This window comes from Puntigrus tetrazona, chromosome 3 (genome assembly GCF_018831695.1).
Source record: "Puntigrus tetrazona isolate hp1 chromosome 3, ASM1883169v1, whole genome shotgun sequence".
Classification (NCBI taxonomy): domain Eukaryota; kingdom Metazoa; phylum Chordata; class Actinopteri; order Cypriniformes; family Cyprinidae; genus Puntigrus; species Puntigrus tetrazona.
The window spans coordinates 13,888,863-13,913,430 of record NC_056701.1 but is presented as its reverse complement, the minus strand read 5'-3'; the positions used below and the strand labels follow the sequence as shown (position 1 = coordinate 13,913,430).

Here is a 24,568-nt window from a genome sequence, read left to right as displayed (position 1 = left end):
CCGGTAAGACGTTAGCTCAGACGTTTGCCGGATGTGTAGCAATTCAAATCAAAGTCTACAACAAATCAAATTAAAAGTACAACACATGCAAATGTATCTCTTACGTGACACAAAACACGTTCAAAATGCGTGTCACTGGTCATTTAAAATACAGATCCAGCGAGCAAGGATGTTTCCCGAGTCTTTGAAACGTATCTGTAATATCGCATGTTTTGTATGCGTCTCTCATTATTTTAGAAATAGCCCGGTTAAATAAATAACGAAGTAGTAACAGCAGTATTAATGTTATTTCTTCGCAGTTATTCAATACATCGCTTTATATGCATAACAAATTAAATAGACATCAAAGTTAGAAGGACATGGTGTAATTTTAATAAATAATAAAATTCCCTATTTTTATTTTATTTACCGCGTAAGCAAGTGATGGGAGTCTTCTGTGAAATAAACATTTGTTAACAATTTTTATGGGGTAGTAAAATTCTATTACATTATGAAATAAGGATGTTATGTGGTTTGCTTTGCCATTCACTATCAAGATAGTCAATGTAGCTTAAGTCTACACAATTCAGTTTGATTAGATTAAAAAGGAAAATCGTGAACTTTAAAGAGAAGCAGACCATTTTAAAATCCTTTTTTAAAATAAAACATATTCTTTCACTTTTTTACTGAGTCACGAATTAACAGGGGTCGTCGTTTAAGCGTAAATTAGCGAACTGGATGAAAACAAAACATTAGGTGTGATTTTAAAAATATATATAACGTTAGGCCCTAACCAAAGCACTACGGGTTTTTTTTAAGACAATCAAGAAACAAAACGTCTGGTAACATTTTGTAGACAACAGCTAGATGCTCTGCATTTATTTCACACGTCCCGAGCTTTTTCTTGACACGGTATCTATTTAAAAAAACCGAATTTCCCGCGAAAAAATAATAAGCGAAACGGAAGCTCTCGGCGCGCTCTCTACCAAACTTGACTGCAATGTCCAAACTCGAGGTTTTATCAGCTGTGTGGAATACATTCAAGACGGAGGGCGGGTAATATCCACAGCACTTTCGACTTGAGGCTGTTTCTCATAGGGTACAAAGCTTTTGGGCTCACTCGTATACTCTTAACAAATAAACAGCGGCGAGATCCTCGTAAACGGGCCGCTAGCCTTCACGCGTTACTTTCTGCCGCGGTGTTTTTTGTGTGTTGTAGTCAAGCGCTCGACATCGCGTGGATCCAAATTAACGTTACACATGATCCGATAAGAGTTCGCGACGCGCTCGGTTCTTCACGCGGATGAGGCGTCGTTGCGTTCTTTCTACGTCTTCACGTAACGATACATTTGTGTTGTCGCGAATTCCATCCGGTCTGTAAAACAAACTGAAGTGCCGGCGCGTTTATGTTAACTGTTACTTTGTTGAGGGGGCGAACCGGTCTCGGCTGCTCTCCCTTTGTTTGGGCCCAGGACTCGGCTGAATCCACTGGAGCTCCGTCTCAAACGTATTATTCGACCGCGAACGCTATTTTAGGATGGCTCCACAAAAGCACGGATCTGGTGGGAACGGGTTTTATGCCAACAGCGGCGCGAGCAAAGCGGCTAATGGAGGAGCGCACGTATCGTCCGGTGTTGTGATGACTTCAGTCAAGCGACCCAAGATGGAGCAGGTCCAAGCCGACCACGAACTCTTCCTGCAAGCCTTCGAGAGTAAGTTGCTCGACGATACAACTTTAGAAATAAATCGCTGTTTTTCGAGCGCACTTAACAGTATACGATAGCTCTACCACCCACAATTTTAGCTTGAGGGCTAAACAACAATACTAGCCTGGAAATTGTGTTCTGTAGTTCGCCGAATGCTTTAATAAACCAGATAATTCGCGTTAAAAGTCGTTATGGCACGGTTTGCTCGCAATACAATGGTTTAGACAAGTATTAGTTGTATAGGCCACATCCTATATGAAAATTAGACACGTGCATCAAGAGATGACACGTGCTTTATGGTGCTTTTATGTATATTAAAATGACATTGTGCACTTTTTGTCGTAAAAGAGCGATGGGCAACAGTCATGAACAACACAAAACTCTTGATAACCACACTTGGAGTTTCTATACACTAGCTAATACTTTCCCAATTGTTTCTTGTGTAAAAGTGTCATTATACCAAAAATAGGGTTTATTTTACACATGCATGATTTAAAAAAAACAAAACAAACAAACAATAAAACTTGTAGTTTCTTTGGTGGTTTGCATGGCATGAGTCAGTCTGGCAACATTGGTGAACATGGTACCTTTGCATTTCTGTTTATAGAACCAACTCAAATCTACAGATTTCTTCGCACAAGGAATCTTATAGCAGTAAGTAGCCCACAATTTTGATGAAATGACTTGCCACTCTCGTTTACATGCGAGCTAACTGTACATGGCTGCCATAATTCTAGACTTGACTGGTTGATCTTTTTATTTTTCCTGTTTTTCAGCCAATCTTCCTGCACAGGTCTCTTACCTACATGTCTCACAGAAACTCAAGAACAAATTCAAAGAGGTAAAACGACTGCATACTGTCTAATGTCTTAATCTCTTTGTTTGTCAAAAAACCACACCTTCCATTTCCTTGTGCAGGCCTCACAGAGAGACAATTTGCATGTTGACAAATGCAGTGCAACCGACTGATGTACTTCAGTTATAGGTAGTTAACTTGAACGAGAACTTCGCATCTCAATTATTTACTGAACGTTCGTTGGCGTCTGTTATTTCAGAAAATGTTTCCGCGTCAATAACCTGCTGTTCAAAGTAGAGAAGTCGAAGATGGATCTGGAATCTCACAAGTAGGATGATGTTGATCCAGTTTTTTCGCTCGCTCATTTTCTTGAACATTACTGCAGATGTTTTAACCTCGGTTTTGTCTCGCAGCGTGGCATCAAACCTGCAGCTCACTTTTACTGGATTTTTTCATAAAACTGGTAAGCCAGTGCTAGGTTTATGTACACTCTGAACAGCATACATGCATAATGCTGTCTGATTGCTTAGTGATTCTGATTTGTTGTTCAATGTATCAGAGAAACCATTGCAGAACTCAGAGAATGAAGAAAACTCTGTGTCCGTGGAAGTGCTACTCGTCAAGGTCTGCCACAAGAAAAGAAAGGTAAAACATGCTTGCTAATTTGCAACTAAAAACTAAATGAATTCACTTGACTGGCGCAGTTGTCTTGTGTTGGGTTAAGAGCATTTGATTAGGCTTAAATCAGCATAGTGCAGCATGACTCATTTAAAATTTTTGATCCCAGAAAGAGAAAAGGTACAGTCACACATAGTGTTCAACAAATTTTCATGGGCAAAATCCAGTCATTTTAATAGGAAGTCATGCGAACTGGAATTTTGTGTGAGGGAGAAGTATTTCCCTGCGTAGATTTTAGTGGGCTCGGGTTGGTCACAGACTAACCTCACTGATTCTGCTTGGTTTGAAGCTCTGCACTATAGCAAAGTCCATTCGCTCGGCTGCCATATTTGCAGTGCCTCCAAGAAGCTCAAACAAGACCACGTCCTATTTAGATGAAATGGCGATTAAATTACATATTTAAAATCTGCAACGAAACCTGGAATGAACTGCCCCATCAGTGTTGTTTATGCTCAAATAGTGTTTAAAAGGCTTTACATTTTTAAGTTAGACCAGCCAGTGTGCATGTATAGCTTCAGTGTCTTTATGACTGTGTATGTCTGTATAGTCTTTTGATATAGGCAGTGGACCTTTTTTGCCCTCCAAATTTTGCAAACTTCACTACCTACAAATGTTTAACATGTGCTCTGATAATGTTTCCTCTGTTTTTGTAGGATGTAAGTTGTCCAGTAAAGCAAGTGCCTACAGGTAAAAAGCAGGTGCCTCTGAACCCAGACAGCAGTCAGACCAAGCTGGGAGCTTTCCCCACACTGATCGTGCCCAGCCAAGAGTTTGAGCCCAGTAACAGCCACATGGTGAAGTCCTACTCCCTTTTGTTCAGAGTGTCTCGTCCAGGGGGGAGAGAGCACAACGGCGTGGCCACCAGGGAAACCAGTATGAGCCTCTAAAATAGCTTGTCATAGTCTTGCACCTTAAAGAGAATTTCAGAGTTTAAATAAGGCCCTTTTTTAATTATTATTATTATTATTATTTTTTATTACTAAGAAGTTGTTTTCTTCTCAGATGTTATGGAAGAGCTGTCTAACAGAAAGAAGAGATACTGCTCTAATCAGGATGATGGAGAAACAACATTTGTGGCGCAAATGACTGTTTTTGACAAAAATAGGTAAATGTTCTGGGTTTAATTGCCTGTTCTTATAGTGTTTAGTTACATTCGTTTGCTTGTGTGGTTTAAGATGTTTTTTTTTTTTTTTCTTATCTTTCAACAGACGCCTCCAGCTTTTGGACGGTGAGTATGAAGTCTCAATGCAGGAGATGGAGGAGAGTCCTGTAGGCAAGAAAAGAGCAACGTGGGAAACCACACTAGATGGGAAGGTCAGTAGCAGGCGTTGTTTTATCAGTCTTCATGAGGCTGTTGCTGAAATTTTATTTGCTTATTGGTGGCATTTGTTCGTTCTTTGTATCTTAAATTCTCTCATCTTTACCCTGTGTTTTAGTGGCTTCCACCCTTCGAGACCTTTTCTCAGGGACCAACGCTGCAGTTCACTTTGCGATGGACCAATGACACGGCTGACAGGGGAACGGCGCCAGTGGCCAAACCGCTTGCCACACGCAATTCTGAGTCCAGCACAGTAGACAGCAGCAAGCCTAGCAATGTGAAGCCGCCACAGGCAGTAGGTAAGATCACAAACGCTGGTTAGTGATTGCAAGTGAAGATCATTTACTTTTTGGTCTTTAAAGCATAAGTTTGTGTTGAGGAATTCTGATCTTTTGATTTGGTTGCAGCTGTTAATGAATCAGTTGGTGCTGATCTACAAGTGAGAAGAGAACAAACTCATGTCGAACCTCGTCAGAAGCTACGTGTTTATTATCAGGTAATTAACATGCATCTCTCAATTTTTAAAATGCTGCACTTACCAGTGATCCCAGGCCTTTATATTGACCATCAGAAGGGCAGGGGGTTTCTAGTGATTCTCTACTTTTTTTTTTTTTTTTTCCCTCACTGTTGATTCTGTTGTATCGTATCACTGGAGTCCATAGGTTCTGCCTAGACAGTTCTGCCGTGTTGGTCTTGTTTTATTGGCTGCTGTGTGGTCATGGTGTGTTGTGTCCATCCACTTGTTTTGTAGTTCCTGTATAACAATAACACACGGCAGCAGACAGAGGCCAGAGACGACCTGCACTGTCCCTGGTGCACGTTGAACTGCCGAAAACTCTACAGCCTCCTCAAGCACCTCAAACTCTCCCACAGCCGCTTCATCTTCAACTATGTGGTGAGATACATCTCAAGGTTATGAAACTGTCACCAGACCACACGGATTGCGTAGTCATAATCTGTGTAATGCCACAGTGTTTAAACTTTCATAGCCTTCAAAAATGTTTGAATATTATTGGAACAATCCAGGCTGTATTTGGTAAGAATGTTGATAGTGACTAAGCCATGTTTATATCACCCAGCCTCATCCTAAAGGAGCCAGGATAGATGTATCGATTAATGAATGCTATGATGGATCTTATGTGGGCAACCCTCAGGACATCCACTGCCAGCCTGGCTTTGCCTTCAGTCGCAACGGCCCAGTGAAGAGGACTCCAGTTACACACTTCCTTGTCTGCAGGTCTGTGTGGGTTGAAAGTAAAAAAACTGAACGTGTGTGTATCCAAATTCATGACTGCAATGTTCCATCATTTTCCATTTGTGGTTACTAATATCTATCTATCTATCAAACAAACATATTGTTAGCACACTGCTTTCACTGCTCCATAAGTATAAATTAATGTTGCAACATTTCGACCAGGTCTTCGTCAGGCACATATTACGTGAACAGAGCTACAAGTCAAAATAACAGGTGATCATACTCTAGGCAACCCAAAAAAAAAAGTTAAGTACAAATGGTACTGCTCATTAATCACACAAAATATATACACATCCTTCATTCAACCCAAAAGGTGACAACATAAAGTATGAATCCAAAATAGGGTTTTAGAAGGGTTTCCAAACCCTGGTGAACATTAGGCAATGTATATTTCAAAGGTATAACTGCAAATTTTTTACATCAGCTTCCACAAACCATTCCTAATACAAAGTGGATTGAAGGTTGACTTTCTTTTAAAAAGGAAGTCAAGAATTGGATGACAAAGTGGCACTGACAGGAGTATAATCAGGTTGAGTAGATATTTCAGTTGTACCAAAATATTTAGTTTTTGATACTATGATCGATTTCATAGAATTAGACTCAGTGGTAGGGATAAATGAAAGTCGAAAATGACTTATCTGAGAAAAATTTACATTTCCTCTTTTGGCTCCTCGTCAGTCATGGAGGTAGTGAAGAACCTCTTTTGTTTGCCTTTTCTAGTTCTTTTCTTGAATTTCTTGTCTTCCAATCCGTATTTGGTACTTCAGCCTGAGCTTTTCCACCAACGACTGGCAACAACGGAATCAGGGTCACCCCATGTTGAAGAGTCCCGTAGTCCATTTTCCCAAGGCTGTCAGCGTCTGTGGCTTGACTCTGAGTCTGTGAATCTGGTTTTTCATTCCTCCAGAATCAACCCTTCCTCACTGGTAGTCATCATTGTCCCTTGCAAACGTCCTCCACTTAATCGTTTTAATCTCAACGGATAGCTCTGCTCATTTTCTGCTTAAGCTTTTTTCAGTTCTGTTAGCTTTTGTTGACAGTCTCACCAAGTTGTGACTCAAGTGTTTTCAACTCTTGATATGTTCAAGTTGATTTGTCGTCTGCTTAATCACCGAAGCCAGAAGATCAAACAAGCATTTGTTTAGTTTCTTGCACCACAAGCGAGCGCAGAACTCCAAACCATAAGCAGGAGCTTTTTGTGGACGTAAACCCCTTGGGATGATTTTCTTATGGAAATAATAACTCAGTCACAGCATGATAATATTGTTTAACTTCTCGCTGGAGCAAATGCTGCAGTTTCTGTGTGGTTATTGTGACATCTCATATACGAAACATCATTATCATCAACAACAAAGTACTATATATATTTATAATTTTGAGATTATATTTCCCCCTCACAGTATATTTAAATGTAATCAAAAATTGTTGGATATTGCTTGTTGGATCCACTCCCCCCAACCCCCATTAACTAGTCGGTGTGTTTTGTTTTTTGGATGCTATCCAAAACAGATTGTTCATAAGAAATGAATGATGCATCTGGCATCAGTGCTAAAACAGCTGCTTTGTATTATGTAATGCTTGAGTTAAAAATAAAACTCCAGTGATGAATTATGAATGTCAGAGGTTGAGCTGTGTTATAAGTTGGATAATATGTGCACCTATTATCCCATACTGGTTAAATTCCACGCTAACTACCATTCAAACGTTTGAAGTGGCTCATAACTCAGTCACAGACCTTGCATCTGTTTCTTCAAATCTGTGTTAAAACAGTGTTTCGGTTTCCTCAGGCCCAAGCGCTCAAAGCCCAGCCTCTCTGAGTTCCTGGAGTCTGAGGATGGAGAACAGGAGCAGCAGCGGACGTACATCAGCGGACACAACCGCCTGTACTTCCACAGCGACAGCTGCATGCCGCTTAGGCCACAGGAAATGGATGTGGACAGTGAAGACGAGAGGGACCCGGCATGGCTCAGGGAGAAGACTGTTATGGTGAGGAAGCAGTCAGAAGATGGTTAACCCTTTGGTTCTTTTTTTCATTTAAAATCAAGCCTAGCGTTTACTACATCAGACTAGATGACAAATCAAAACTCAAGACAGATAGTGTGCCATTTGAGACATGATGATTATATGCTTCCATGTAACATGTTATAATTACAATTGAGGAGGATGTTACAGAGTATCTGATGTTAAGATACATTAAATCGTTAAATGTTAAAGGCTAAATGTTGAATCAAAGGGTTTGGTGACGATTTCTAGCAACCCCTAAATTTTAAAAACATGGTACATACCATTTTAAATGATTTTGATCATCTTCACTCCCCCTTAGCAAATCGAGGAGTTCACGGATGTCAATGAGGGAGAGAAAGAGGTCATGAAACTGTGGAACCTGCATGTAATGAAACATGGGTATGTTTTTTGTTTTTCTTTCCACTTCTACCACAGTCCTATTTAAAAATGTGTTGTATTGAGTCAAATCTCTGCCATTAAAGAAATGGATCCCTTCCAAAATGAACATTTTCGTATAAATTTACTCGCCCCATGTCATTCGAGTTGTTTGTCTGTCTTTTTTCTTACAAAGAATTTTTTTTTGATGAAAACAATCCAGGATTTTTCTCCATATAGTGAACTTCAGTTGGAGCCAGTTTGGCAGATTCAGTGCAGCTTCAGACATGATCCCAGCTGTGAAATAAGGCTCTTATTTTAATCAGTCAATAACTTTCATTTATATAGCACTTTTAACAGTACATATTGTCAAAGCAATGAACAGTATCAGATTTGAGAATGGAGAGCCAGTAATGTATAATGACAAGATGAAGCACGACATTTTCAACTAAAGGCATTTCATTGAGTTCAGAGCATTCACGCTGGAGTGACGTGAGGTCAGTTTCTTTTGTGTACTTCAGTTCAAACAGGTAGAGTAGGGTAAAAATCAGCCCACTATATGGAGAGAAATCCTAGAACGTTTCCCTCAAAAACCTACATTTCTTTTCAACTGAAGAAAGAGAGACTTGAATGACGTGGTGGTGAGGAAATTGTCAGGAAATGTTCATTCTATAATGAACTTTTTAAACACAACCCTTGTTCTATATATATTTGTGGGCTGGATATACTCATGCCATCTTGCATGTTGTGTGAGCTCATCCGTCAGAGCGTGATCACATTTCTGCCGTTAATTAATTTTCTTTCTGTGCAGATTCATAGCTGACAACCAAATGAATCAGGCCTGCATGTTGTTTGTGGAGCAGCACAGCAGCATCATCCTCGAGAAGAATCTGTGCCGGAACGTTCTGCTCCATCTGGTCAGCATGCACGACTTCGGCTTGGTAAATACCACAACCATAGACAAGGCCATGGTTCACCTGAGAGATCTGAAACAGCAAACGGATGACCAGCAGCAATCCAAAACACAAGACAGTGCTGATGATGGATCCAGCGGCGACGGTGAAGCCAGTGTATCAAATTAAGTCAAGACCCAGAATCACAGAAAGCACCTCCTCACACTCTGCGTTGAATGGAGTGTCAGCGGGCGTCACGTGCCCCCTGGACTTGAGAGCCACCATAGTCTGCTCGCTCGCTGGGTTAAAGTTGATGTCGAGTTAGAAGCGGGTTATGTGCTTCAAACGCCACATTCTCTGCAGATCATGATTTTTGGGCTGATATCATCAGAGTTCAAAGCAACTCTTTACCTAGATTCAGATTACTTGAAGATGCCATTAGTCTTTATGATGGACTGTATAAGCAGGTCAGATTTTTCTCTTCCCACACAGCCCTGTAGCTCTAGAAAATTTTTAGCACTTGTTTTAGGTGCCTGTTTTTAAAAGGACTATGAAAAGATTTTTTTAATATATTTTGAATATTGATGGATGGAAATGGCTCCTACAAACTTGCTTTTACTGCATATTTTTCACAGGGGTTGATACCAATTCTAAAAACGTAAGAATTTTAGTTTTGATTGTGTACAGGTTTTTTTTTTTTTTTTTGGAGAGATTTTCATGATTTCAGTTTGTGCCACCAAGGGTTTTTTTTTTTTTTTTTTCTTCCCTCTCTAGATGTTGTATGGACCAAAGTTTTATTGGTCTGTTTTTGGTGGCTTAGTATCCACTTTAACGCTGCACCACACTTGAAGACTTCAAATGACTTTTTTTTTTTTTTTTTCTTTTGGATTGAAGAACGAGCATCAGTGCTGCAGGCCGTGTGCATCTACATTGCAGTGGTTATCAAGATTTTCATAGCCTTAATTCCACTGACCTTGCAACACAAACGTACAGGTACAGGGTACTACAATGCAGTGGGGTGGCGAAGCCTTGCAGAAATGTTTACACTTGCCTTACCCATGGAAACATGGATTCTAAGCAGGGTTTGAACTTTTGGTCTAAATCAGTGCGAACAGGTTTCTTTTTTTCTTTTTTTCTTCTTCTTCTTCTTCAAAGACGCTTTACTGCACATAATACTGTGTCCAGTTCCATACATTAGTTTTATCAGTTTCTCATTTCCACTAGTCCTTCATGGTGCCCATTTGTTTGATTTTTCAGGTGTTTGAGGAAACCTGTTGTAACGTGTACATAAGTTTAGTGATTATGACATGATGGCTTTGCTGAAGGGGACTGCATTCCAGAAGGAATATAATTTTAGACCAAAGTAAAATTGCTATAATGCTTGTTTAGTTGATTTCGAATCAGAAATGTAAGTCTTCATAGTTTTTTTTTTGTTGTTGTTGTTGTTGTATGCATATGTTCTAAAAGAAAGGGATCTGTTTGTGAATCATTACTGCTTTGTTTTAACTGTGCACTGGGTTAAAAATATTTTTGGTCGATATTGGAGATCGATCACTGAACTGGCTGAAGCCGTTGCGTAATTGCAATTTGCGTAACGCTCAATACAGCAATGATTACACAAGATGTGGATTACTGATATAAAGTAATGTCAAAAAAGATATTTATATCTTGAATATGAACGTTCATAAACCTGCTTGAGTTTCTGAATTATGCTGAAACATGCTTGAGGTTGCTCTTTATTTAAAATAAAGATTTGTTTTGTTTTGCAATCGATACCTCATAGGGTCATGTTCATAAGTTTCTTTCATGTGTTTTGAGAAAAACAAAAGCGTTTTTGTAATGTTTCAAACAATTTATTGCATGGCAAATGTTCAGTTGTATTCTTACAGCTGTACTGCAAAGGCACAGACAAAATGAGGTAAATAAACATTAAACGATCACAGTTTTATAAATATAGTTATAGATCTGATCTTTCGCGGGTTAATGGGCGTTGGGTTACTAAGGTTCTCTTCTGCAGTGAGGAATTACATAGTACCTTGTAATGATGTTTTTATCTCAGGAACATGCCAATCGGCGGCTTGTTTCCTCATAAAATGTCTTTCCTCTGAAATTTTCAACCAATGCATTATAGACATTACTGTAGGGTAAGCCAGCTAATAAAAACGTGGTACAGTAAAACAGGCATGCATGTAAAAATGTGAACATTAAAAAAGTTCATAATAAAATGGCACAACACTTAAGCTTAGTGCGAATGATCACATTTCTGTGGAAACATCTACTGATCAGTATTATTTGCTAAAGTTGTGAGCAGGGGGGACACGTTAAACACTACCCTGTGACGTAAAAATTAAAAACAGTACTTTCTAAAAGAACACAAGAGTACCAGGCATCCGTTCTTGTACATTTTTGAGCAGTTTTGAGTGCCTTTTATCTCTGAATGCTTCACAGTAGATTCTTTTCTGTGGTAAACCAGACCAGCATGCTTTGCAACTTAACACCTGCAGCTTAAGACTTTATTAGACTCATCTAACATGTAAAAGTCTCTTTTGCAAATATTTACTGTTATGCAAATACCACAACACCTGTCCACCTGTAATGAGGTCAAAGAGTAGTGGTTGGCATCATACCTCAGAACAAAGTTTAATGTTATTTGCAGTGAAATGTGCTGTTGATAATGATGGGGGGAAGGGCAAATGTGACGTCTGAACACTGTAAGCACTTGGGAAGTTTGATAACATTAAAGAAACTTGAGGTCTTGGGATTCCAGCAGACTGGATCTTTTATCATGCAACAATCAAAACACCAGCACTTTCCATCCGGGGTGCGTGAAGGAGCAGCCGAAGAAAAGGCTGTCCACCACCTGATCCAGCAGCCAATCAAACACCACCTCCCTGTTCCCTGAGCCAATCGTCACCCTCAGCTTGAAGTTTCCCACATCACTGGGGTTATTGTTGTTGCTCACAGGAAAGAGGTTGACTACTTCCATGTCAAAGGTCACAGAAGAGCCAATGGTGATGGCTGGTAGCTGGTTGGTCATCTCTTTTCCATTGACAAACACGGCACCTGGAAAATGTAGGGCATGTGGGAATTCGACAATGTTTACTGCAGTTGGTGAGTGCTTCAAAAACACGTTTCATTCGATTTAAAGTTGCGTTAGTCTGTTGATCAGCTTAAACTGTCCATTTTAGGGAATCAGTTTAAAATTCTGATTTAAATGATTCATTTGAGTCATCGCTCTTAAATATCCCACAAAACTGTGAGTGCTGATGTTTTAGCAAACTTTGATATATACCTACCTAATATTTCTTTTTGTTAAAATGATAACATATCATTTTGACTTGTGTTTAACTTGTTGTGGAATGCAAGCCATGATTATTTCAAGATGACGATTCTTCAGTCTCAATAAAAAAATTACATAAAAACACATGAGCCATTTAGGCACAAATATCGACTGCCCAAAGGTTTTAGGCTAAGTTTGTTTTTCCCTTGACTTAATTTTAATAACGGTACCTTTTTTTGAAATATGACAATAAAATAATTTATAATATTATAATATGCTTCCATTAAAAAAAAAAAGCTCACTGTTTCCACAAACATATTAAGCAACAGAGCAGTTTTAACACAGATGGAGCTTAGAGTAATGGCTGCTCAAAATTCATCATAAGAATAAACTAAATTTTAAAAATGTTTTTTAAATCGCCCCCCATAATATTACAGTTTTTTTACTAATTTTTTTAATCGAATAATTGCAGCTTTAGCAAAACAGAAGAAGATTAGTGAAAAAAAGCTAACCAACCCCAGACAACTGAACAACAGTGTACATGTAAATCCTAAGTTAGCTAAAGCGTATTGTCCTGTTCATACCATTAGTGGAGATGCAGACAGCCTGATCCCTCTGCAGTGAGTCTGTGTCAGTTCTGCTGTCCGCACACACCCCCAAACAGTCACGCTTATCTGTCTGTCCAGCAGCTGTGATCCTGCAAACAAACAAACGGCAAAGCCAAAAATCAGACAAACAAACGAGTGAGGCACACGATAAACCCGCTGATATTTGTTACTGTAAAAACATCATTTACGATGACTCTGCATCTTCCCGTTGTGTTTTGAATAATTAATTGCTATATGCGTAATATGATCTCGGCCTATTTTTAGAGTCCCACTTCCATATAGCCCGCGTTACTTTTGCTATACGATTATGTGGAAGAATAAACCGCTGACGTACTTGAAGGTGAGGGTCTGGCCGCAGAAGTACGAGGGGGAGTTGGAGTACAGAACACCCCCGTGACCGGGCGATGAGTCACTGCGCATGGCGATGTTCTTCCTGCTGCTCAGAATGTAACCATCCACGCCTGGAAGCCATTCTGTCAACGCACAATAAAACAACACCTTCACATTCCGTTGAGGTGCTTTAGGAGGAATTTCCAAAGAAATTTGCAAATCATTTACGCATTCTCAAGTAGTTTCAAACCTGTATCAATTTCCTTCTTCTGTTGAACATAAAAGAAGATATTTTAAAGAGTGTGCGAGGAGCTGGTCCCCACCGACTTGCAAAACTACTACTTGAGGATGAGTAAATGACAGAATTTTCATTTTTGGGGGAATCATCCGCAGTGCGATGTTAGAGGATTGCTGGGTCCGTACCGTGGGGTGCGAGCGTGGTGTAGCCGGTCTGCGGGATGCTCCATGGGCTCCATTCGGTTCGGCCCTCTCCTCTGGCACACACACGAAACAGGTGGTCGATGTGCGGGTCGAGATGGAGCACTAGGAACTCGGTGTCTTTTCCAATGTACGCGTCCTCATACTGAGAAGAGTTACCGCGGCGGTACTGCAGCCGGTAGTCCTGCGGGGCGAAGTCATCGTCCACCTACACGCAAACGGCAGGCATTACCAAGAGCGCCACGTGAAAAGGGCAGAAAACTTCTGATGGACTTGATGGCCAGGCTCACCTTACACCAGCGCACCAGCACACCGCCCGGTCGCTCCACCAGCTCTTCAATCTGGACGGGTGGATGAGAGGCCACGCTGCCGTGCCGAGCCACGTGTGCACGAAACACATGCAGCAAAGAGTCGTCCAGCTGCGCAGACAGACACGGCACGTCCACCAGCGCAGGGACCTCGGGCAGACTGAGGACAGCAGGTTTTTACATGCACTGTATCTGTTCACGACTATACTTAAATGCAAGGTTAAACCAAGGCACATCAAGTAACTAAATTAGAATGAGGTAGCGCAAAACATGCTGACAATTTTTTTTTCATTCATTTTTTTTTTTTTTTTTTTTACAGGGCCCTGCACAAAACATGCTTGAATAAAAAAGTAAAACTTTTATAGGGATATATATATATATATATATATATAATCATCATTTAATATTATCTTAATATGAAGTCCACGGTATGATATTTATTGCGATATTCAGCCAAAAAAAAAAAAAAATGAAGACTTTGTGAAAAAAAGAACATTTTGTGCATAAACATAAAATGTAACTGAAGGCCATTGTGTTCCCAAACGTGAGCTAAACTCATAGCACATGCAATAAAGGAGTTCACTGCATGGATCGTGAGCTGATCGCCTGAATGAACTGTGCGCTTTGCTTTGAAAAGCCATATTTCGCTTTATACGTTTTTATATATATTTCAAAAACGACACTTTTTGTCCATAAGACCTATCATTTCATACTATCACGTGACCATGATGATTTCGACACCACGATGCCACAATATTGATAATACCATTACACTACACCCTACAATTCACTTATTCATTGGAGTAAATCATGTGCACAAAATAACAATTTGTACTATATCCTGTGGTCTGAGACATTATAAAATCCTGACTTAATTGACAAACTGAGTATTAAAGATCAGAAGTAACATTGTGAAACCCTTTTATAAAAGTCTAAAACGCTTTCAAATGAAATATCGTTCAAAAGTGTTTATTCTAAAATTCAAATGTTATAATTTAAATGTCATTATTTAAACGCGTAATGAACGTAGGCATGTTAAAACTTGATCCTGGGGTACATTTTCATTACGTAAAATCATGAATCATAGCTAAGGCAGCGTGGTTTTATCAAGCTAAGCTTGGGTGATTCAGCACACCACTGCTGGTTCAGTTAACATCTCTCCGTTAAACTTTGAGCAGATGCGTCAAAAAAACACAAAACAGATGAGTCATAAAACCAGGCATTAGTAAAGGTTAGGTTAAATGAGTGCTTTAGTAATTATGTGAATAATGTCCTCAGAAAAATAAGGCTTTTTCTGGGGCTTTTTTGTGTTCTCAAGGATTGAATCCCTGTGTATTCAGTGGTTTTAGACATGAATTGAGAGTGACAGTGTTATATCAAACTCTTCTCTGTGTACTGGCCCAGCTGAGGTTTGTTAAGTGAATGAGTCTGTGTGCTCCTCACCTGTCCAACTGGATCTGCAGGGCTTTCTTAGTGAAGCTGCCCAGCTTGTCCTCCTTCTCATTTATGCCACAGCGGATGGCAGCCTCCCCTGAAGGGACAGTCATATTATTACATTCATAACTGAGCGTTAGAGGCAGTAAAAATCTACCTGTAGCAAATATAATCTAATGATCTCTAGAGGAAATTACAGCAACCGAGATATGGTTTTATTGCTGTTTATGTTAAACCGTTTAACACATTTAAACATTTAATCAACTTAACTATTTTATAGCTGGCAATTAACCAAATGGCAACAATAAGTAAAAAAATTTCTACTGGTCTAATGTATATATTTAAAAATGTTATGAATAAAATTATTTTAAGCAACATGTATTAAATGTATTAATTAAATTGTTCTTTCAAATAAAACAACATTATATATATATATATATATATATATATATATATATATATATATATATATATATATATATATATATATATATATATATATATATTATTATTATTATTTTTTTTTTTAAATAAAAATAAATATTGACCTAAACTCTTTTACACTGGCTTTGTGCATTAAAGGGTTTGTTCACCCAAACATTCGGTCATTAATTACTCCCTCTAATGCCGTTCCAAACCCAGAAGACCTTTATTTATCTTTGGAACACAAACTGAGATATTTTTGATGAAATCTGAGAGCTTTTTGACCCTGCATAGACGGCAACGCAATTGACACGTTCAAAGCCCAGAAAGGAAGCAAGGACATCATTAAAATAGTCCATGTGACGTCAGGGGTTTAACTGTAATGTTATGAAGCTTCTTATACATGAAGAACAATTCTTCAAAAAACAAAAACTATTCAATTTCTCATCTTTTCTCACACGTATGTGATGTATCGTACTGACATGAGAGTAATTAATTTCACTTTTGGGTGAATTATCCCTTTAAGCCACATTTTCACGCAGTTTGATTAGTTCCTTCTCAGATAATCAAATCACTGCTATTCAACTACTTATGAAGCAAATGTCCAGATTGATTTTGCATTGTACTACTGATACAAGCTGACATAGCTGATCCTTGTAAATCACATTTTCTGATCTGATAAATACCTTCTCATGACGAATTTTGCACACTTGAAATCAGATAATCAGATCAGTGTGACTTTAGTAGAAGAATAACTGTATCGTAGCGCTGACTGGCCAGTCTCCCTTTCATTGATCTGACAGACTCACCCTCTCGCAGCAGCTCATCAGCTGTGCTGACTCCATGCTCAATGAGCTTCTGACAGTCATCTAAGGGACTGACGCTGTCCAGCTCGATGCTGTCGACCTCTTGAAGCAGAGCATTCAACCTCTCGGTCAGCAGTCGACTCACTGCTGTCTGCAGCTCCTGAAAGTGCCTCTGCAGGGCCTCACGCGTCTGACTGGCACTGCCTCGCACCTGAACACACACACAACGGTCTCCATTACATTCAGCCTTCGAGGACGCTTCTGGAAAACATTTCCTCTGTGTAGCTTGATAAATGCACATTTGCTCAAACCAGAGGCAAAAAAGGGATTTTGACACTGATTTTAAGAAGTAACTTCAATCTAGAACATTCAGATAGCACTTTTTATTGACAATGTTTAAATAACAATGATTGACAGATGTGGTCTGTAATGGCCTGTAATTTCATAACTGGTATTTTACTCAGGATGCTAAAGATATAGCACAAGAACATGACATGTAGTTATGTTAAATTACATTAAATAGAAAAAGTCACAAGATTCGTCAGAAATCATTCTAATATATTGTTTTGTGTTATAATCAGCATTGAAAACAGATGTGCTGCTTAATATTTTTGTGGAAATTTGAGGATTTTCTAACGAATAGAAAGTTCAAAAGAACAGCATCTATTTAAAACAGAAATACTGTCTATTTTGTGAATGTAACGCAAAGAATGAGAGTACGAACTGATCACATGATCCAATGTTGGCCGATAAACTTTTTTTATTTTATTTTGTTATGTTCAGGTTATTCATGTTCAAGGTATTCAATTATTTAAAAATTAAAATAATTTTGTTTTAAAAATAATTGATTTGTTTTAAATAAAAGTGCTGTGGAAATTAAAAGAAATTAGTCTTCTCTGAATAGAGACAAAACAAACAAACCAACCCCTAATAAATTTGAATGCAAGATATCATTCTACTGTAACAGAATTCAAATATTGTAACATTGATTGATAAATGTAAATGTGGACATTTAGTAATGAGTGTAAGTCACGTAAATGTGCCACTGTCTTGTTTTCTATATGAAGTGAAGATCTGAAAGCGGAAGTGGTAAAGTGAATGGCACATTTCAATTTTCTTGATGCATCTTTCAGACTAACTGCTTCACCTTCGGTGAAATGGAGCCAAGAGTGACAGGAAGCCTGGCGGTTTTCAGTGTAAAAAAAAAAAAACAGTTCCTCTTGTGAACACGAAACTTGCGCTTACAAAAGAAGGTTAGCTTGGGCTTTACAACGCCACATATCAATGAACATTGATACGTGCTTCAACTGAATTATGGTCTAGTTCACCTTAAAACCTAGTGAACTAACACACACAAGTACTCTTCACACTGCCATAAACGCAAAATTACACTCTGTAATTTTAAGAATTCCTTGAGTCATATTTCCTGGAACGAGGCAAAGTCTCATTCCCTTATAATCAGTGAAATGCAACACAGCCCCGGGCAAAAACATGTTGACAGAAACACACACAACAGATCGCAGGGAAAACGTGTTGACGATTTGCAGCCTGGAACTCGACAGACTGCCGTCACAGTGTGTGTAGGTAGAGATAACACCCTGTCGTCCAGGAAGTGGGAAGAGAGTCTAAAATAACACAGATAAAGTGGCGCAGGATTAAATGGATGAAACCCAAAAGAGACGGCGTTATTAATCAACATTAGTGGAAAGTTCCAGGCTTCGCTTTGTTTGCAGCTGACGCAGGAAATGCTTCTGTCCAGAGACGTGCATCATTCCTCATACGGTGAAGTCTTATCAGGATCAATCTGAACATTTCAAGCCAGGACAGAATCGTCTGCCTAAATATTGTTATTCGTGACAATACGCTGTGAGGTGTGTGTGGAGGGTGGAGGCAGGATCTCAGGGCTCTGCTGCTTTGGGTTTTTAGGAGGGGGCACTAGAAGTGCTGACTCCCCATCACAGGATGTTTAGACTTAGCCCAAAAGTGCTGGATCTCTGGGAAGTCTGGGAAGCAAATGTATGCACACTGACACACATGGACACTGAGGGTGGACCAGCAGGGATTGGCCAGATAAATTCATATCTGGGTCAAAGTAGAATAATAGTCTCGTAATTCTTTGTTTAGTGTAATATGGCTTAAAAGTGTATTCTTAGCCTGTTCTTAGTTTGGATATTGGTTCAATTCAAATAACAGCAACAGGCATTTTACCTTCCCAATTAGAGCCCAAAATCATGTGCTAAATAATAAATAATTACTACATTTAAAAAGTGTAACTAAAAATCTAGATTTTGTGATAATATAATTGTATTATTAGAGACAATACAGAGATATCTAGCTACAGAATTACATTTAAGTCCCTCAATTAAACTAGATTAAATAATATTACATTTAAAATATTAATTAAAAATATAGATTTTTTTTGCAGAGAGAATATTAATACAGTAATGTGAAGTAAAACACATTAAAAAGGGATGCTTTCCTATTGGTTTGGACCTCGACATGCATATGCTGTTTTAGATTAAACGCACCATAGTACGTATTTCCCATGTTTTGGCTAGTGGGTCACAGGCTTTTGGAAACAGAAGCCAATTGTAGATTTTAAGGAAGCCGCTGTGGCTGAGACCTAGTGTCACGTTTAAAGAGGAAGTAGCTAACGTGAACGATACAACATCAGACTTGACCACTGACCAGGAAGTTCTTTTAATACATTTCAAATCAACATGGACGAGCCTCTTCGACTGTAAGCTGGTTCGATGCAGTCTGACCGCAAATGTTGTATCTTTGCTGTGAATAACGGAGGATGTGATATGATCATATCAGATGGGATGCACATATGGGATCTCCCTCTGACAGCTGCACACGCTGTGAGGTTAATCACAGCACCGTAGGGCGGCATACAATCACTACTCGATGATCCTAAAAGTTCGCTTTAATTCTCTGTCCTGAGCAGGATGTGAGGAACGAGAGCTTAACCATTCTCTGAGTTGTCTCGTTTGAAGAGAAGGAAATTACAGCCTTGTTTACGCTCTGAATGAGGCATTCTGGGATGTGGGGGAGGAGGAAGTTGGGTAAGATGCCAGAAGCCAAGGCTGAAGATAACAGCGAGCAGCAGGCCGGCTTTACATCCTACAGCCACCCCGGGAGACGTGTGGCATGAATCAGCCCTTCTGTGCTGACCAACGGGCTTCCTGGCATAGAGGATCCCACTCGCTTCGCCGAGACAGCAGGAGTATCATTTACCTTCGCTCTCTCAAAACGCCCACATATGTCACTTTCTTTAGTTACTGTGTAGGGAACCACTACCTTTTGTGAAGCTGAAATGTTTCTGGCTTTTTTTTTTTTTTTTTTTACACTGCGTTTGATGATGTTGTTGTATTATTTTAGGCAACAGCGCACACTGGGTGTGATCAATAGCAATTTCATTACTGTCTCCATGGGTCTGGCTTGACTGGAACAATGTGTCCTAACCAGACGGGATGAGAGAGAGAAAAGAGGAGACGGCAATCTCTTCCACATAAATCTGTTTTTATTGTAGCCAGCCATGACTGAGACAAGGAGTAAGCAAAAGAGATAAGGTGGTTTTATTTTCAGCTACTTCCGTTTCTATTCCTGCCAGGGTTATGTGCCATTTATAACTGATTGGATGGATGTAATATTTAATTCATATTAATTCATATATATGTTAAAACTAGTGCTGGTTAGGTCTGTCAGCATAACAACTTTTTTGTTGTGCGATATATAGCCCTAATAATAATTGTGATAAGCAATATTATTGTCATTTTAAGACCATTTTATGCCACTGAATGTATAATCATAGTATAATAGCACAGTAATGCAAAAAGGCCTACACACTTTCGACTGACAATATTTAGATCATGGAAATGATCAAAATACCTAAAATACCCAAGGTACCTAAAAAAAAAAACCCTGAATAAATAGTAAATATACATTTTCTTACAAGTAGGAAAAATACAAATGAAAAGTAATTTTTGTGTAGATTTTTCCATCTACAGATTCTTCCATTTTTTTTTTTCTCTGCACACTACTGAAAATTGAAAAAAAAAAAAAAAAACACAATCCCTATTTAGCAGTCAGATCTCTATATGCACAAAGGCACAGATCACAGATTATATAATATTTGTATATTAAATTTATGTATCATATATAAATTATATGAATATAAACATGCATGTAAATGCATAATATTTTCAAAATATATACAGTATGTTTATGTCCTAATATATAAATACACATATAAACAAACTTTTATTTTGGATGCAATTAGTCATTGCAGAACTATTAAGCAGTAGTTTTTGTTAAATGTAATAAAATTTGCAAAAAATAAATACATTTAATTTAAAATACTGATAGACATTATTACATAATACTAAAATAACTAAATTTTAAATACATAAATGTCATTTTAATGACCATGGTGGACCATCTGTGATTTACACAGATTACCTATACGTAATTAAAATTTAGGCGGCAAATTCCACTTCGATTTGTAGTACAGCTTTCTGTAGGGTGTGGCCAATTACATTAAACTTCAACTTGAATTGAACTCCAGCTCCTGAATTGAAAAATAGCCAAGTCAAGAATTTTGCCCTACCCTGATTTCTGCAGCGTCAGCCTCGGCTGCACCACCCACTCTGAAATATCAAATACCACCGTCTATATGAAATATTTCATGATTGGCTGTTAGTGTGTCACGTTCCGCAGCAGTTCTGGTGAAGACTGACCCATTGCTTGCTATTGGAAACCCATGCATTCTTCCGGTAGCAGTGCAGAGAGTCACAGCCGTACCTGTTTGCGTGCCTGGCTGAGTCCGTGCAGTCTCTGCTGTAACTCGCTTCTGTAGTTTTGAGCTGCTTCTATGCTCTCCTTCGCCTCCTGCAGCAACGCCTCTGCCTCTATTGACATCCTTGTTGACCTCTGCAAAAGCACAGACATCAAGGTGAAGTGTAAGAAAACATGTCCACTGATAGAGAGAGGTTTTATTTTGACTGGATTTATCATTTATGGGATTGGGCATTCGAGACATTCGAGAGAAAGGCTGAGACCAAAACGCGCCTACTTCGGAAAATGTCACGCTAACAAAGCTAAAAAAAACAAAAAAAACAACAGCATGAAATTCCACACAGGCCAAAAAAACAGAGGCTATTCTTCACGCTCATAAAAAATGTAACGGCAACTTTATGAAACCATCAGGCCGCTGTTTCCATGTCATGTGGATGTGAAGCGTTTTAAATCATAACAACGAATTCACAGCCTTATTTGTAGGAGAAGATGATGCGGTCGCGTATAGTTTTGACTAAAAGTCACAGAATCTATAACCTTGAGAAACCACGTCCATGTCAACTGTCATAGCAGTGCAAAATCACAGGAGTCATGGAAATGAATCACCAGACCTGATGAGATGCGTGTTATAAACTCACATTACTAAACTGACGCAGCGAGCCAAAGAGCATCACGACAGCGTGAGCCATGTTTTTTTTTTTTGTTTGCATAGGATGACATCAATCTGTGTGACGCTCGACAAACTGCTGTGTTTGTGCTAGTTCGGGTTTAGATAACAAATGTGCGAGCAACACAAAAATGACACACAGATCTATTCTGATAGGGTCTAGAACAACAGAGAGCAAAACCAATGCTTAAAAGTCAATACTAAAGTGCCACTAAATATACATTTTTTTAAATAATATTTAAAATATAGCCTTTCCGTCTTAACAAAGAAAGGCTATGTGTCCAAATTTTGGCAAATTCATCATTCTTAAAATATATTTGACCTATTTTAAGCTTACACATGCCGGTAACATAAAGGTGCATATTAGTACCTAAAAGGCTCAAAAGTGTACCTTTTGAAAAGGTATTGACCCACAGACAACTTTTGGACCTTTTTTCTGAGAGTGAAACATTAAACATTTAAACATGTTTTGAATGATTTTTCAGAAGCTCAAGCATTTAAAGAGGCAGACGTCATAACTACAGCACAAGCTTAAAGGCTTTGGTTTGGATGAGATATATATGTATATATATGTATATGTGTATATATATGTATATGTTACAGTTTTATTATTATTATTATTATTATTATTATTATTATTATTATTATTGTTGTTGTTGGTCTGAATAAGCCTTTAGGCTGGTAAATAGCATTTGTACTGTTGTTTTTGCATTTGAGAAGTTAATTTTCTGATTTAACAAACTCAGCTAATAGTTTGCAGCTCATGCTAATATTAGTAAGTTGTTTACTCTGTTGTACAATCTACTATATTGGAAATTTTTTCATGTAAAATCTAGATTTTAAAGCAAAAACGTATTTGTATTTGTAAAAAGTATCATGTTAATAAACAGCTCTCACGTCTTACGTTAGTGGATCTGTTTTAGAGCTAGCATGCTACAATGAAACCGCTTCCGTTGAAGATGAAGTGAAAGCAACTGCACTGCTTACAAGTGCCCATGTGGCTTAAAATCACAAGCATGACCGAACGTACCCTGAACTAAACTTGGACTCAACTTCTGTACTATAGTGCCTGTGTAACACTGGTGTCATTGTACAGGAGGGAACACCTGCTTTTCTGCTTATGCGTGTAAGTGAACACAAATAGCGGACAGGTGGAATGGCAGCAAGCTATTCAGTTTACCTTTGTTTAACACAAAGATGCCGACCTTAGTGCACAAAGCAGAGAATGAACCTGTGCTTAACTCTCAAAACCACCCTTTCATCTAATCACATGTGAGCGAAAAAACAAAATGCGACCTGCACCAACAAGCCTGTGAGTTTCCACAATCATCTACCTTATGATCAATTCCTAAAAAATGTTATGAGTTGCAACATGGGCATTTTATAAAATGCTGACATTTAATGATCAAGGCAAAGGGAGGGGTTCTCCAAAATCAGTCTAATCCTCTGATTTAGCAGCAGGGATCTCATCCAGACTGGGGTTTGTAATCTAGGCAAAGAGCATTAAGACAAGCAATTACATTATCTATTGCTCTTCCAGAATCCTTTCCCACAAGTGAATTCATCAGGGAGAACAGCAGAGGACTGGCTAACTGTCAGAGGGACACGAATGACCTAGATTCAAAAGCAAAAAAATCTGCTGCCAAAAGACAATGTTGGGAATTCCAGTGCGAGATGTCTCTGATCTGAGGATCATGTGTCCTACTTCACACTCTGTGACCATTCACTGACAAGGGCCGCGGTTCAAAGGGCCCTTCCGTTAAGATGAAATGCATAAGATGCGTTTAAACAAACAAAGTGTTTATAAACTATCAGAGGTTGCTTTTGAGTTTCTGCTGCCCGTCAGCTTTACAGTTATGCTCTTACATAAAAACATGCATTCCTCTTTTGCTCCAATCCAAGCATATCAGAACAGTTATGTAAAGTGCAGTAATTCTCTGTGGGCCATATTGATGCATCGTACACATGTTTATACATGTCCAATGCAGTAGAAATAAAAGGCACATGAGAGACGAGCAGTGCATTTATTTAAATATTAAACAACATTTTTAGTTATATATAATCATAAATATAAAAAAAAGCATTTAGTGATTATTTTCAAACTCACAAAGCATCATTCCGTGTATCTCCTCTATGAGGATCGCCACACCAACACTCATCACTATAACTCGTCAAGAGTTTTACAGTACGCTCTTCAAAGCTCTTCGCCCATAAACATTTCTAACTTAGCACTGAAAAATAAACTGTAACAAAAACACGAACTATTATTAATCCATTTTGCTGTGTTACCTTATGCGAGCCTGTGTTGTGTCATATTAACTTCTGCCGCGGAGTTCCGCCATTGACGCCCTGGCAACAGTAAAGAGCTCGAGGCACATATTTTTACTTTGATACAAACCTGTCCTCCAATCAGATGCCGCATCGCCGTGTTTTCCTCCTGTCTGCTGTCAGTTTTAGCCAATCAGATGAT

General features: G+C 38.7%; 2 protein-coding genes across 2 annotated transcripts; one reads left to right on the top strand and one right to left on the bottom strand.

The window, feature by feature from the left end:
* Nucleotides 1-977: 977 nt before the first annotated feature.
* Nucleotides 978-10,777, top strand: suz12a (SUZ12 polycomb repressive complex 2 subunit a). Its single transcript, XM_043233929.1, has 16 exons — nucleotides 978-1,691; nucleotides 2,293-2,339; nucleotides 2,462-2,526; nucleotides 2,741-2,809; nucleotides 2,895-2,944; nucleotides 3,041-3,126; nucleotides 3,813-4,032; nucleotides 4,162-4,264; nucleotides 4,368-4,473; nucleotides 4,596-4,776; nucleotides 4,885-4,973; nucleotides 5,229-5,372; nucleotides 5,557-5,714; nucleotides 7,520-7,718; nucleotides 8,056-8,135; nucleotides 8,923-10,777. The coding sequence occupies exons 1-16, from the start codon at nucleotides 1,517-1,519 to the stop codon at nucleotides 9,191-9,193; spliced, it is 2,043 nt and encodes a 680-aa protein (XP_043089864.1). The 5' UTR covers nucleotides 978-1,516; the 3' UTR covers nucleotides 9,194-10,777.
* Nucleotides 10,778-10,841: 64 nt separating this feature from the next.
* crlf3 (cytokine receptor-like factor 3) lies at nucleotides 10,842-24,491 on the bottom strand. Its single transcript, XM_043233930.1, has 9 exons — nucleotides 24,388-24,491; nucleotides 21,438-21,566; nucleotides 16,635-16,842; nucleotides 15,412-15,499; nucleotides 13,951-14,128; nucleotides 13,646-13,868; nucleotides 13,227-13,365; nucleotides 12,869-12,981; nucleotides 10,842-12,067 (listed from the first exon to the last, which is right to left on the bottom strand). The coding sequence occupies exons 2-9, from the start codon at nucleotides 21,552-21,554 to the stop codon at nucleotides 11,799-11,801; spliced, it is 1,335 nt and encodes a 444-aa protein (XP_043089865.1). The 5' UTR covers nucleotides 21,555-21,566; nucleotides 24,388-24,491; the 3' UTR covers nucleotides 10,842-11,798.
* Between the last annotated feature and the right edge of the window lie 77 nt (nucleotides 24,492-24,568).

Bases quoted from the DNA above. Each gene is read 5' to 3' on its own strand.
- suz12a (XM_043233929.1), top strand. From the start codon at position 1,517: ATGGCTCCACAAAAGCACGGATCTGGTGGGAACGGGTTTTATGCCAAC. The intron at 2,945-3,040 runs GTAAGCCAGTGC...TCAATGTATCAG, and splicing joins TGGATTTTTTCATAAAACTG to AGAAACCATTGCAGAACTCA. The intron at 4,777-4,884 runs GTAAGATCACAA...ATTTGGTTGCAG, and splicing joins GAAGCCGCCACAGGCAGTAG to CTGTTAATGAATCAGTTGGT.
- crlf3 (XM_043233930.1), bottom strand. From the start codon at position 21,554: ATGTCAATAGAGGCAGAGGCGTTGCTGCAGGAGGCGAAGGAGAGCATA. The intron at 16,843-21,437 runs GTACGGCTGTGA...GTGTGTGTTCAG, and splicing joins TCAGCCAGGCACGCAAACAG to GTGCGAGGCAGTGCCAGTCA. The intron at 12,982-13,226 runs GTACGTCAGCGG...GTTTGTTTGCAG, and splicing joins GGCCAGACCCTCACCTTCAA to GATCACAGCTGCTGGACAGA.